The 12,507-nt window shown below is 36.3% G+C and overlaps 1 protein-coding gene across 1 annotated transcript in view; it reads left to right on the top strand.

Moving 5' to 3' along the window:
* Window positions 1-12,507, top strand: part of OTOG (otogelin) — a 109,204-nt gene that overhangs the window by 4,705 nt on the left and 91,992 nt on the right. Inside the window, exons 5-10 of the mRNA XM_040559560.1 lie at window positions 8,097-8,189; window positions 8,403-8,557; window positions 8,945-9,063; window positions 9,461-9,666; window positions 11,277-11,407; window positions 12,249-12,355. Of these exons, the coding sequence (XP_040415494.1) occupies window positions 8,097-8,189; window positions 8,403-8,557; window positions 8,945-9,063; window positions 9,461-9,666; window positions 11,277-11,407; window positions 12,249-12,355 (811 nt within the window). The remainder of the gene's footprint in view (window positions 1-8,096; window positions 8,190-8,402; window positions 8,558-8,944; window positions 9,064-9,460; window positions 9,667-11,276; window positions 11,408-12,248; window positions 12,356-12,507) is intronic.

Below are 12,507 nucleotides of genomic sequence, written 5' to 3'. Positions count from 1 at the left end.
AGCAGGATGAGGTCCTCTAAGCCACCAGGTGGTGAGCACTTGAAGAATTTGCATTTTGCTTGTTTGGTTCATTTTATTTTCAGCAGTAAAGTGGACAGGCTTAAATATCTCTGCTCAGGGGTAAATATCCTTTGTGTTAGCTCTTCAGTACAGCTTTTTCATGCTTGTCCTGCACAAAGGAGAAAGATGATTCACAGCAATTCAGAGTAGCTTAGTAGTTTTCTTTAGCTGAGAAACCTCAGGTTTCTCTTCAGCAATCCTGGTTGGTTGTACTGGATGTAGAACCTACCTAGTAGTGTATCATCTGGATTTGCATCTGCAGGCTTTATAGTGCAAAATGCTATGAAGACTGGATGGACTGGATTCTTACCAGCTGTGATTAGGGTTGTCATCTCCAAAAGCTTCAATATCTGTCCTTAATTAATACTATTCTCAGAAGTTTTTGTGAAGCACGTATTGGAATGTGGGGGAATAATAGAATGGTTTAAAGAAGGATAATCTTATTTGAATAACGATTGTTACTTTGGAACCTGTATAGTCAATGAGCAAATACTGTATGTACATGCATCTGCAATGATAAAATTGCTCTAGAAATACGGCAGTCTACACTAGTAAAACTCCCTCTGCCTTTGAATTGCACCAGCTTGTTGACCAGAAAGTAGCTTTTTCCTTGCCTCTGTTAAGTTCTTGCTTACTTCTTTGTTTGTGTTTTCAAAGCAAATAAAGCAGCTTCCAAAGAGATGTGCAAATAATGTCCAGATGTGTTACTACAATAATTGAATAAGTGTAGAATTACTTGGTTTGTTGTATTTCTTGCTGTGTGAAAAATTCTTTTAATGGCACAAGTGGATTTGATGTTCTGCTTCAGACAAACCAGCTGGAGAAAAGATTTTCAAGATGCGCTATGCTACTTTAACAGAACTCTTGCAGGAGGTCCATGTGTGAGTTTAAATCACTTCTTAAGTAGACCTAATATTTAAGCAAGTAAAGAACAAATCTAAAAGTAGGGAGAATGAAAAGAGTAGCAAGTATTTCATGCTAAATCATCATGTCTGGGCTTTTAAAGGAAGATGTGGTTACAACAGAAAGAATTAAGTTTTGTTGCCCTCTGTAAATGCAATGGAATGAACTTTGTCTTCTCTCCAACATATTTCTATGGGTCAAAATATTTCATAAAGACTTTGTTTCTGATGTTCTTGCTTTGGCAATAAAACGTTAAGCATGCTTTAAAAACTGATGATTGTCCATAATTGCAGGCAAAGAAAATCAGGATTATTACACTTGATAATCTTCTGAGTGTAGGTATTCCACTGTTTACTTTTTAAAATCCAAGTAAATTCTCTGTTGCATGTTTGTGAAAGGCACATACGAAAAACAGAACCCAAGAACAATCCATTCTACTTTTTTGAAAGAATTTTGATAAAGTGTTCTAAATGCTTAGAACAGTAGATCAATCTTGGTTCTTCCAGTTTGAAGAGAGATACAAGCTGCTATAGCTTTGGCCATGGACTGGTATTTGCACCAATTTGGAGATATATGAAATAGTAAAGCTTTTTTTCTTTCATTTTTAAACCAGCAAGGTAAGTTATCTTCTTTCTCTAGTTTTGTGATGTCTCTGAAAATCAGTCTGCAGCATACTTGGAAAACTGATTGCCAGATTTATTTAATCCTGTTGGAGTCACTCTTACATTAACATCGTTCTTGCTTCCTTCAACTGTCTGTGTAGATAAAACTGAATGTTTCATATGAACTTTTTGTATGATGGGTGCATGATTGATTATACACTAAGTCTCTTTACTATTGTGTTCTATTAGTCAGATATGGGCAATTTAGGAAGTAATCTCATGTTTTTTTTTGTCAATGGAACAAAAAAAGGTATAGTACAAGTAAATATCAAGAGATAAATTGTTAGTTTCTTGTACCCAAAGAATATGGGATTGGTCTTCTCAAATGTTAATCATAGTAATTGACAGCAGTTAACATGCAGCTTACATAGCTGCTAAAGCTGGAACTACCTTCCACATGAATCTGTTTTTCATTCTAAATGAAACAAACCAAACCACAACAAACAAGCACCACAAAAACAAAAAAACCCTATGAAGACCTTGGAAAGAGCAACACAAATTATTTCTGGAGTAACTTTGAAACTACTGCTGAAAACTCCTAATGAGTTAAATGCTGCAAACATTCTTGTGTTGAAATGCTGCAGGAGGCATGAGTCTTTAATGTTGAAGGTCACCATTTCTGTAGAAGATACTTGTTCCTTATGTGTGCTCCAAAACTGATGTCGAGAGATGTAATGTAACAGAAAACCTGCAGCTAACTGGAAGGCTTTGAGTAGTGAAAGATGAAAATTACATCCTACTCAATCACCTCAGAATCTTGAAGAAAACTGTACTTCCTAGTGTAATGAGATCTTTGTCCTCATTCCAAGGCTGCATTGCATCCTACTGAAGCCTATATGCTTCAGGAAACTTGTGTCATTACTGGTAGATGCTTTCAAAGACTATTCTGTTGAAGGATAAAAGATACTGCATGAAAGAGTTCCCCATAGTCATAGGCACCTGAAAGTATTCTAGAGAAAGTGTGCAGTGGAAATTATGCAGTTACAAAATATGAAGTTTCAAGAATATTGACTGCTAAAGTACTCGATTCTAAGCATGCCTTCTATTTTTTTGTGATATGAGAGTAGGTCTTAGTTGATGCTTCTTTTGATCTCAGCCTGCTGTGTTTTTTGTCCATTCCAGTTCTCTACAATTGCATAAGAATTTTTAAGTCATATTTCAAAGGATCCCCAAAACTGTATAGTCTTTGTCTAGACAATTTCTGCAAGTGACTCTGAAGAGAAGACTCTGAAGACTCTTAAGCCATCTTTGGACCAAAGTTTGTAAACAGGCAGACTTAGAAGAACGTGAAGGAACAGGCTGGACCTTTTACCTTACCTAGCTTAAGTAAAACTTGTTCATTTTGAGATCTCCTCCAAATAAATGTTCCATATTTAAATTTTTTGAAGTGAATCTGATTTGCATTAAACAGTTTTCATGCCATGTCTTAGAAATAACAGTAACAAGCACTTGCTCATGTTGGAATTCTGCTTTCTAATGTGTTTTTTTTTTTTGGGGGGGTGGGGGGGGAGGGCAGACAAATGGAGGTCCACAGCAATCAAGAACTTAAGAATCAAGAGTATAGTGATGATAATGGTGTATTATGGTGAGGTCAAAATGTGGATGGTAGGAACCCAGTTGCTCTGTCATAGTTAAAAATAAAGCATTTTAAAGTTGATTTGCTTGTTAATGTGAATGTCAGACATTTTCTTGAATGTTTTGGCTTGCTTTTACACTTGTGCAAGCTTTAATTTGCATGTCTCCTTGAGTTAGTATCTTATCTTTTGCATGAGACACAGATAACTTTCTTTGCCGATATCTTTGTGCTCTGAGAAGAGAGCTATTCTTTATTGGATGAATACCACTTCATGGTAAAGGACTTTACATAATATAAATTACTTTCAGCTATCCTTTTCCTCTCTATAAGTGTATTAATAAATCAGAAGAACTAACCTTGGGTGAGAAAACCCGGACATATAATTGGCTGGCAACCAAAGTGTGCTCATCAGAGTAGCAGTAGCATAAGAAACTATAATAAACTAACTGGGCACAGTATCATATACACAGCCACAAAATAAATAGGCTCAATAATAATATTGCAAAGTAAATGCTTATTTTGACAAAGATGCAAGCTGTCATTAATCGGTTATCATATAAAATCAGCAGAACTTGCCATCAGAGCATAGGTGAAGAACCCTTGAAAAGTCAGCCAGAGTTGGGAAGGATTATACAGTATTTCAAAAAGGAATTTAGAACTTACTGTTGTCGGGTCTGTGTGATTCCATTCAAGCATCTTTTTTTAGAGATCTTTTTTTTTAGAGCAGTCACCTCTGAAGCTTGGGCACTGATCTCCAGGAAACACAGTGCAAATAGGCTAAATTACAGTCTCACTTCTCTTTGAGACTAATTGCTTGCCATTGAAACAATAAGAAGTGGGATGAACTAAAAGAAGAGACCCAGGTACTCAAGGTACTAAAGTGACCTTATTTCACATACTGAGTGGGGATGCAGCCTGTTCAGTAGTTATGAGACCGCGGGAGTATTGAAGGAATGAGAAGAGCAGATAAGAGCTCAGACCTTCTTTAAAAGATAATTCTTCATCTTCACCCTGATTGATAAAGGAGTTTACGACACATTCCTTGTGCTGATGATGGCCATGCTATCAGGGTGACCTGGAGGTTGTAGTGGCCTCATTGGTTAGAAATCACCCTGTTGTTTGGAGTAGAATCCTATTACTGGGGCTTACCACTTTATGCGAGACCAGTCTCACTGATTTTCAGATTCCAACTCAACGAGCTCAACTGGCATAATGTCAAAGGAAAAAAAAGAAGGTGCTAAAGACTTGATAGCAGTTATTTTCCAGTAAACCAAGGATACAAAAATCTTCTGTAATCTCCCCTATTTTTAACATTGGCTTAAGCTTGATGTTTATTCCCTTTCTGCAGGTGGTACAATGCTTTTCATCTCCTTGTAAGAGAGACGTCAACTTGTGATAGAGAGATCGTATGGGTGGTCTTGTTTAGGGAGCTTATTTTCCTTTAATGAAAAAGATCTAAGTGAGCCCTTTGTTATGGGATGTTTATCGCTGATAGAAATACTTCCTCAGCTCTGTTAATTGAGCAGAAATTGATGCACCCAGTTCCTGATTAAAGGAGGCCACGCTGTTTGTAGCAGCAAGATCAGTGGATATGATTGGAAACAACACTATGTTTCTGTTATTACCTGCTAAAGAATTACCCATCTTTGTACACAGAGCCCTTCCATGATGTGGAAAGAAAGATACTCTGCAGTGATGTAAAAAGGGATATAAGTAGATACAACAGCTATATTTATCATGTTTGTAGAATTGTACATGCACAGATAGAAGATGACTTCATAAGGAAAAAAAATGCTCCTACGGAGTTATTTGATTTCTAATTTGGATTTGAATAACTCCCTTTTTCTCTTTGAAAGAGAGCATGAGGCATCCTTCCTGGTTGCGGCAAACGTCTCCACATCAGCTAACTGTATGCACAATTGAAATAAGTGTAGCTTGAAGCAGGTTACCTGAGCTGTGCTTAAAGGGGAATCATTCAACCTGAAACATCAAAAGGGGGCTAACTTTGTCTACAGCTAAGAGGAACATGACTTGCAGTCTAATGGCAGATTATTGTAGCTGGACAGGCACTAGGGCATAATCTTAGAGAAGCAAAGAACAGAGACCTGAGCTCTGATTACACAGGTCTCACAACACTCTAGATGAAAGAGATCAATGTCTGCCTTCCTTGACAAGAGGAGTAAGGTTCTTGCATTAGTGACAAGATTGGTCACCGCGAGTCTGTAAATGAGTTGGCTCAGTCAGAATAAGTAGGGACTTTTATACACAGTGCTTGCATTATTTTTTTTAACAGAACTCACACTGGCCAGGTGGGGGGGGGGAGGGGGTTGCAGCAGGATTGTTGAAAACAAAGGAATCAAAATTAATCATTTGGATATCTAAGAAGTCTTCATATGAAAGTTATTGTATTTATGTTTTTGCAAATAAGAATGGTTGTAGGAAATACCAAAAAGAAAATCCTGTACTGACAAATTGTGGCAGACTTCAGTAAGCAAGAATTCTGTAAGGTTGAAACTGAAGGTGATAGTACGTAGAAACGTTTAGCCTGAAGTAGATGAGCATGAAAGATTTTTTTTTTCTTTTTACTTAATGATGTAAGTTTCTTGAAGTCTTCCACATTTTAGCTTTACAACCATCTGTGAGCACACAATCTCACAAAGCAGAAGAAACTTTAAATATGACCTTTTTCCCCATGAAATTTCTGCACTTGTAATACTTCTGTAAAATACGTGATGATGAGGTTTGAGGCAGCCTTGGAAAATGTTTTAGTAGCTTTGAGTTCATAAATACTGACAAGTTAAGGTGTGAATTAGATGTTGGGTGCGCAATTACATGGTGTGTACATCTGAAAGCGATTTGTGTGTGGTAGATACATACACAAATCATGGGAGTTTTTAAAGATGCATTTGAAAGTCTTGTGCAAGCTAAATTAGGGGCTTAAAATGAAACTCAAGATTGTTCATAACATTTTTTTTCCTGTTTTCATTAAAAATAAATTCCAATTCTGACTGTTGTTAAAGGGTTGGTTGCTCTCACAGGATATTATTCATATGCATCTTGCTTTCAGATTTATTTAGACCTCCTCACTGGCTACTGTAATGGTGTCTCTACTCAAGTTCTCTAATGCTGGCAAGACAAACTAAATATTTGCTATAAAATATGTTGATAGGATATTGGTATTGTTAATCCGTCAATAAAATAAGATTTCTACAAGAGGACAGAAAAAGTAGGGAGGAAAAGCCACTTTGATTTATATTGTTCCTGCTGAGGTGGGGAATTCAGCGTCCACTCAATAGCAGTAGGATGTCAGTGTTCAGCTCTTGCCTTGTTTGAAAGCATTTGTTACCTTACAATCAGTTTATGGAAAAAACATGTCAACCATTCTATAAAGCAGTTTAGAATCTACTTTTGATGTTTGTATATTTAGTGAAAGACAAAACTGAGAATAAAACTTAAAGGTGTGGTGAGCCACGCAATCATAAAAGAGTGGTCTGTATTCTAGCAGGCTTTCCTCCTAATTCTGTTTAAATTGCAGATTTTGTAGTGTTTGTCGGAAGTGGAGCTTGCATGAGTTTGCCTGCATCAACAAAGCTTTAAACCCTATTTAGTATAGCTTTCTCAAAACCCTGAAGGTAATGTTAGGCCTTCTTTGTACACCTTTGTTGATTAAATATTCCGTAAGTCAGCGTTTTACTGAAGTGGAAGAAAAAGTCCTTTTCTGTAAATTCTGGTTTTCAGGACATCATTAACACAATTCATATCTCAGATTATTTTTAAGAATATTGTATTTCTAAAGCCAAAAAAAACAAAAAGGATGAAACTTCAGTTTTTCTTCCTGAAATATTTTTTTAACTTGTGTGCTTAGTTCTAGTCCTTAAATATTAGTATATTTATTTTCCAAATTAAGAAGGACTATAGTTTTGTGTTTTTTTTTGTTTGTTTTGTTTTTTTTGTTTTTTTTTTTTTTGCATAATATGCAATTATTAAAATACAAATGCTTTCCCAAGCAAACTTTAAAAGGTCAAGTGTTAGCAAAATAAGTGAGTATATGATAATGATTAGAAAATCATTTCATCACCACATCTGAACTTGGTAGCAAGAAGCTTTTTTCTGCTTGTGTGCACCTTTCTTTGCACTGTGAAAACTTGACTTGGCTGACTTGTGGGGATCTTCCCGGGGAAAGAAAAAAAACGTATACCTTGCCCCCTTGTACCACCTTCCCTGCAATAAAACAGATACCTGCCTCTCTCCTCGCTCACACCTGCCATTGCAACTCAAAGTTTACTCTCTCTACAGCAGTTTCACTGTAATAGAAGTTTTTTTCTTTTATTTTCTTAAAAGTTTGTGTCTAATAAAATTAGAAACAAGTACAGGCATGTGCATTTATGGAGAGTGTTTGTGGTTAGCGTACCTAAAAGTTGCGACCTGGAGGGAGGGCAGACAGTTGAAAGATTTGCAGCTGGGATCTGGACATCTGTGTTTCTAGGGTAGCATGGTCTTATTCTGGTAGAGTTTACCCATGCAACGTTTGCAGCATTCTTTTATGTAGGGCTATAAGCACCATGCTGTTTTGTTTTGTGATACCTGTTGACTTTATTTATTAACTAAATAAATGGACTAAAAATATGTCAAACTAACAAAAAGGTATCATAGCCATTTTGATTTGGCCTTCTGTAAACATGCAATGAATTTGCAGTATCTGGTTATGTGTCTTATGGTGAAGCTTTTTAAGTATGTTTCTTATTTGTGGTGACCTGCGGGATTCTCCTGGGCTAGCACAGCATTTAAATTCTAAGCTAACATCTGGCATTCTGGGAGTTAAAATCAGTAGCTGAACCGTGTCTTGAGAATGAAGATTATCATTTATTTTTAATGTGCCTTGGTTTTCCACTCAGGTTCATTTACATGTTTTAATGGAGGTGAGTGTGTCTACAGAGAACTCTGCAACTGCAGTCGATTTAATGCAACTGGACCAAGATGTCAGACAGGTGTGTAGAAAGAAAACAGAGTGGGCTTCTGGGATTGCATGCAGGTTCCAACAGCTGTGAGAATGACTACCCTTTTCCTAAACGTTACTTCATCCTCCGCTGTTTTTTCTACCCTCTCTTTTCTGTGATGATACATCACAGTGTAGCTACATTGCAACTACAGATTAAATCTAAAAGCCAGCGGTACTTCTCAAGTGACTCTCTTTTTGTTAGTTTATAACACAGGTGCTGAAAGAGATCATATATGCAGAACATGGGGTCAATATCATTTTGAAACTTTTGATGGACTGTATTACTATTTTTCTGGGAAATCTACATATGCACTTGTGAGACATACTGAATTAGATGAACAGAGTTTTTCTATACAGGTAGGGGACTGCACTTCTAGATTCTCTTTTACTGTTATTAAACATGCAAATAATGCAATAATTTTATGAGATTAAAAATAATTTTAGATGATAGTCTGGCAGTCTGGAATGTAACCTAGATCCAATTCTAAAGTAATATATGCTACCAATTAATCTTACACAAAATATAAATAACTGGAAGAAAACTGTTATGTGTACTTTCTAAACCTGCTGCTGCTGTGAAAAGACTGCTCCAAAAGGATGGAAAATTTTACTCATGTTTTTGGGAAGAGTAGGATTATTTGCTCACATGCGGAGGGTGGGATTGTGAGCATTAGTTGTGTAGCATGTGGATTATGAATAATTTAATTAAATCTTAACTTTGACACTAATAATTTTATTTGACAGGTGAATAATGATCCTGAATGCCATTCTTCTCCTTATTCTTGCAAGCGGTCCATTAGTTTATTCTTTTCTGGAGATGAGCAGATAAAGATGAGCAGTGAAGTGACCTATAAAGGATTTGGGTAATCATACTTGCGTTTCCGAGGCAGTAATGATAGAATTAATATCATGATACAGTTTTGATAACAGAGATGTAAACAAGGTGACTTATTTGTTGGTAGCTTAAAAACTTTCCAGACCACAGCTGTAATAAGCACTCCCCATCTACAGAGTAGATGGAAGGCAATGTCTAAGTAAGCAGCAGGCATTATCAAGAAATACAACTATTGACATTCACCCTTTGATTTTTTTTGGCTCTTATTTGCAACTTCATCGTTTTTAGTTCAGTTACTCAATATTTACATTAGCGGTTTTAAGATGTATGAAGAAGTCATTAAATTGCCAAGTAACATTTTTAACAGTGTTATTGCTTCATTAAAAGCTGTTTGTTTGTTTTTTTGATTCTGTCCTGTTTCACAGACTACGGTTACCTTATATTATTGGAAACTTACACATCCAGAAACTAGCTGGGTACTTTCTAGTCAGGCACCAATATGCCTTTACTCTGGCTTGGGACGGTACATCTGCAGTGTATATCAAAATGGCACCAGAGTACCTGGGCAAAACACATGGACTGTGTGGAAACAATAATGCTATCCTGCATGATGATCTTGAAACTAGTTATGGTGAGTATTTGAACTAATCCCTGTTGTGTAATACCGTGGGTTTTTTGTTTGTTTTTCCCCAGGTGAACTAAATGTTATTTTACTTAGGTTTTAATTGCAATGCTAATTGAATTTAATACTTGGAATTTTTGAAATGAAAAATATGATATGGAAATACTTCTGGTAGATGATAACGTTGATGAAGAGGGCTGATATCAGTACGGATGGGACTCTTGAGGGGGGGTCATCTTTAAAGCATGCTTATAGCTGGGTACTCTGTTACTTACAGTGGTATTTATACTTCAAATTGCTGGGACCTAAAAGATAAAATTATACTTTTAAATGTTCATTGCCCTCTAAGCAATTTTATATAGCAGCCTGTGGAAGCCTATGATGCTACTAGTGGAAAAAAAAAATGAATAATTTTAATTAGTGAAGACTGCCAAATCCCTTTTTGATCTGGCATTTCAATTATGTTAATGCTTTCAGAAGTGACCAGTGATTCTTGGAGTCCCTGTTCCTTGGATGCCAACCTCAGACACTTACAAGAGTCTTGGCTTTCAAAAAATTCTGAGTGATGACCTCTATAAAATTAGAAAGAACCAGGGGAAGAAATCAGGCCCCTTAAAAGGTGTCTCAAATGAGGCAATAAAAACTTCTGGAAATGATTGCTTTGGAATGATTAACTTTTTGCTCCTGCTCTTTAAAATTAGAATATTTCTATAGAGTACTATTTTAAAGCTTAAAGTACAATATATGGTAGGTTTCCTTTGTTGTTTAAGCATGCCACTCAATTTTGTAAAGCATCAGCCCTGCACTAGCATCGACCTTAGCTCTACTGAACAGCTTACTCACTATAACAAAATGCTTAAATTAATACCAAGATCAATAGCTTGTTGTGCTCATTGCCATCAGACTTTTCCCTACCCTCTCACCCTTCTGAGGATATCTCAGTTGCATAAAGCTGTAATTGGACCACAAGTAGATGCACTGCATACTACTGCCTTTATCCAACTATGTTGGGGAGTAGTAGTAACACAGAAAAGGCATGATAGCATTCATGGGTAATCTGAATACTAATCAATGTCACCACATCTCTATGATGGATAATACCCTTCTTAACTTGTTTAAAGCTAGCATGGTCATTTCTACTCGTATGAAAAGGTCACACTTTTATTTGGTTAATATAGTTCATTATATTGTACCCTTGCAGTGACCTAGGGATACCTCATTATTCTTGTGGCTTTAGGCTATCTATCAAAAGTTCCATATAAAGGAGCAGCATAGAACTGTGCATATACAGGTTATTACAACTTTTCTTTCCTTTCTTTCATTCAAGGACTACAACAGGCACAGTCCAACTTCGTAAAGCCTTTTTTTTTGCCAAATCACGTGACTTGAGTTTGTTTCTTTCTGCTATTCTAAAACCTTCTCCTATATTTACTTCAAAAGGATTTTCTGTGTCTTAAAAGACCAGATCATCTTCAGACTTGCACCTGATTCATTTAGTTTTAGATAGGGTTTGGCTTTCTCTACTTAATATAGTGTTATGATTATTGATATATTTCCCTGGTAAAGCCTATAGAAATGTTCTGCCAAATCACTGTTGACTGTATGTGTGTCTTGTTTAGGAAAACTGACAGATGATGTAACAGAGTTTGTAGAGAGTTGGCAGGAAAATCCTCCACAAGGAACACCCAGTTGGGATAACTCTTTTCTCAGTGAACCACCCTGCCTGACACAAAGCCATGAATCTTTACAGGTTTGGATCTGCACAAAAGGATTATTACAGCATTCTTAGTAGATTAGATTCTTATTAGAACCAGAATTTGACTCAGTGCTTTGAAGGAGACTGGAAGTATTCTCAGTTCTCCTTTGGAGAGTTGGATTGAGATGGCTGCTAAAAGTGTTTACCTTGTTCCCTCTTTCCTCCCCAAGTAGTTTTCTGTATGAGTTCATAATTTAATTTTTGATGTTTTGGAGATGTTATACTCTCTGGATAGCAGCCAAAAGAAGCGTTTGAATCTGGGGTTAAATGAGTGAAAAGTTATCAAGTTAGGAATTCATTCTTTTGCTGGTTCCCACTGCTTCCTCTTAGGAAGGATAGGAAGAAGTAGGCATCTGAAACCAGAATGAGAGCATGTTTTATTTGCTAGTGTTCAAAAAATATTTTTGTTACTTTAGTCTGCCATATCAAAGTAGTTTTCCTTGTAAGTAATATTTTGAAGTTAACAACCCTGAAATGAAATGCTTTGAAGCTAAAGCTGATGCAAGACGTGTTTTATCTCTGTTGCCTTTTACTATGTGATTTAACTAAAATAAAGACTATTTCAGGTCATCTAGGCTTAGCTGCAACACTGTCTGCCCTTTTTTAGGAAGGGATGTTTTAGTAGCATTGGCACAACCTTGGATAAAGGGTTCAGTGTTAAGATTACTCTGTCATGGACAGTAATACGCTGCTAGCCACTGTTTCTAGCTGATAAGAGGGAAGGAATTCCTAGCCATATCCTGAGAGGTGTCTGTTCTGTTTTTGCATAATATATTTTTCTGCTTAGATTTACTTTTTGAAAGCATTTTCACAACAGCAATCTCTTTAATTTCAGAGGGCATACACTCTGTGTAATATTCTGTTACATCCTCCGTTTGAACAATGTCATGAATATGTGAGTCCTCTTCCTTTTATGGCAAGCTGTACCAGTGATCTTTGCATGTAAGTGAATGTTTTTGAGTAATTCCAAAGCTATTAGAATAAACATTGTCCTTAACGTGTACAATTCATTCTCATGATAAACAAAAGTGATGTGATTCTTTTTCTACATGCCAGCTGATATCTAAAATTCCTGTAATAATGTAGAATGCCTT

Source organism: Cygnus olor, chromosome 5 (genome assembly GCF_009769625.2).
Source record: "Cygnus olor isolate bCygOlo1 chromosome 5, bCygOlo1.pri.v2, whole genome shotgun sequence".
Taxonomy (NCBI): domain Eukaryota; kingdom Metazoa; phylum Chordata; class Aves; order Anseriformes; family Anatidae; genus Cygnus; species Cygnus olor.
Note: the sequence above shows the minus strand (reverse complement) of the source record. Positions and strands in the feature narration are given on the sequence as shown.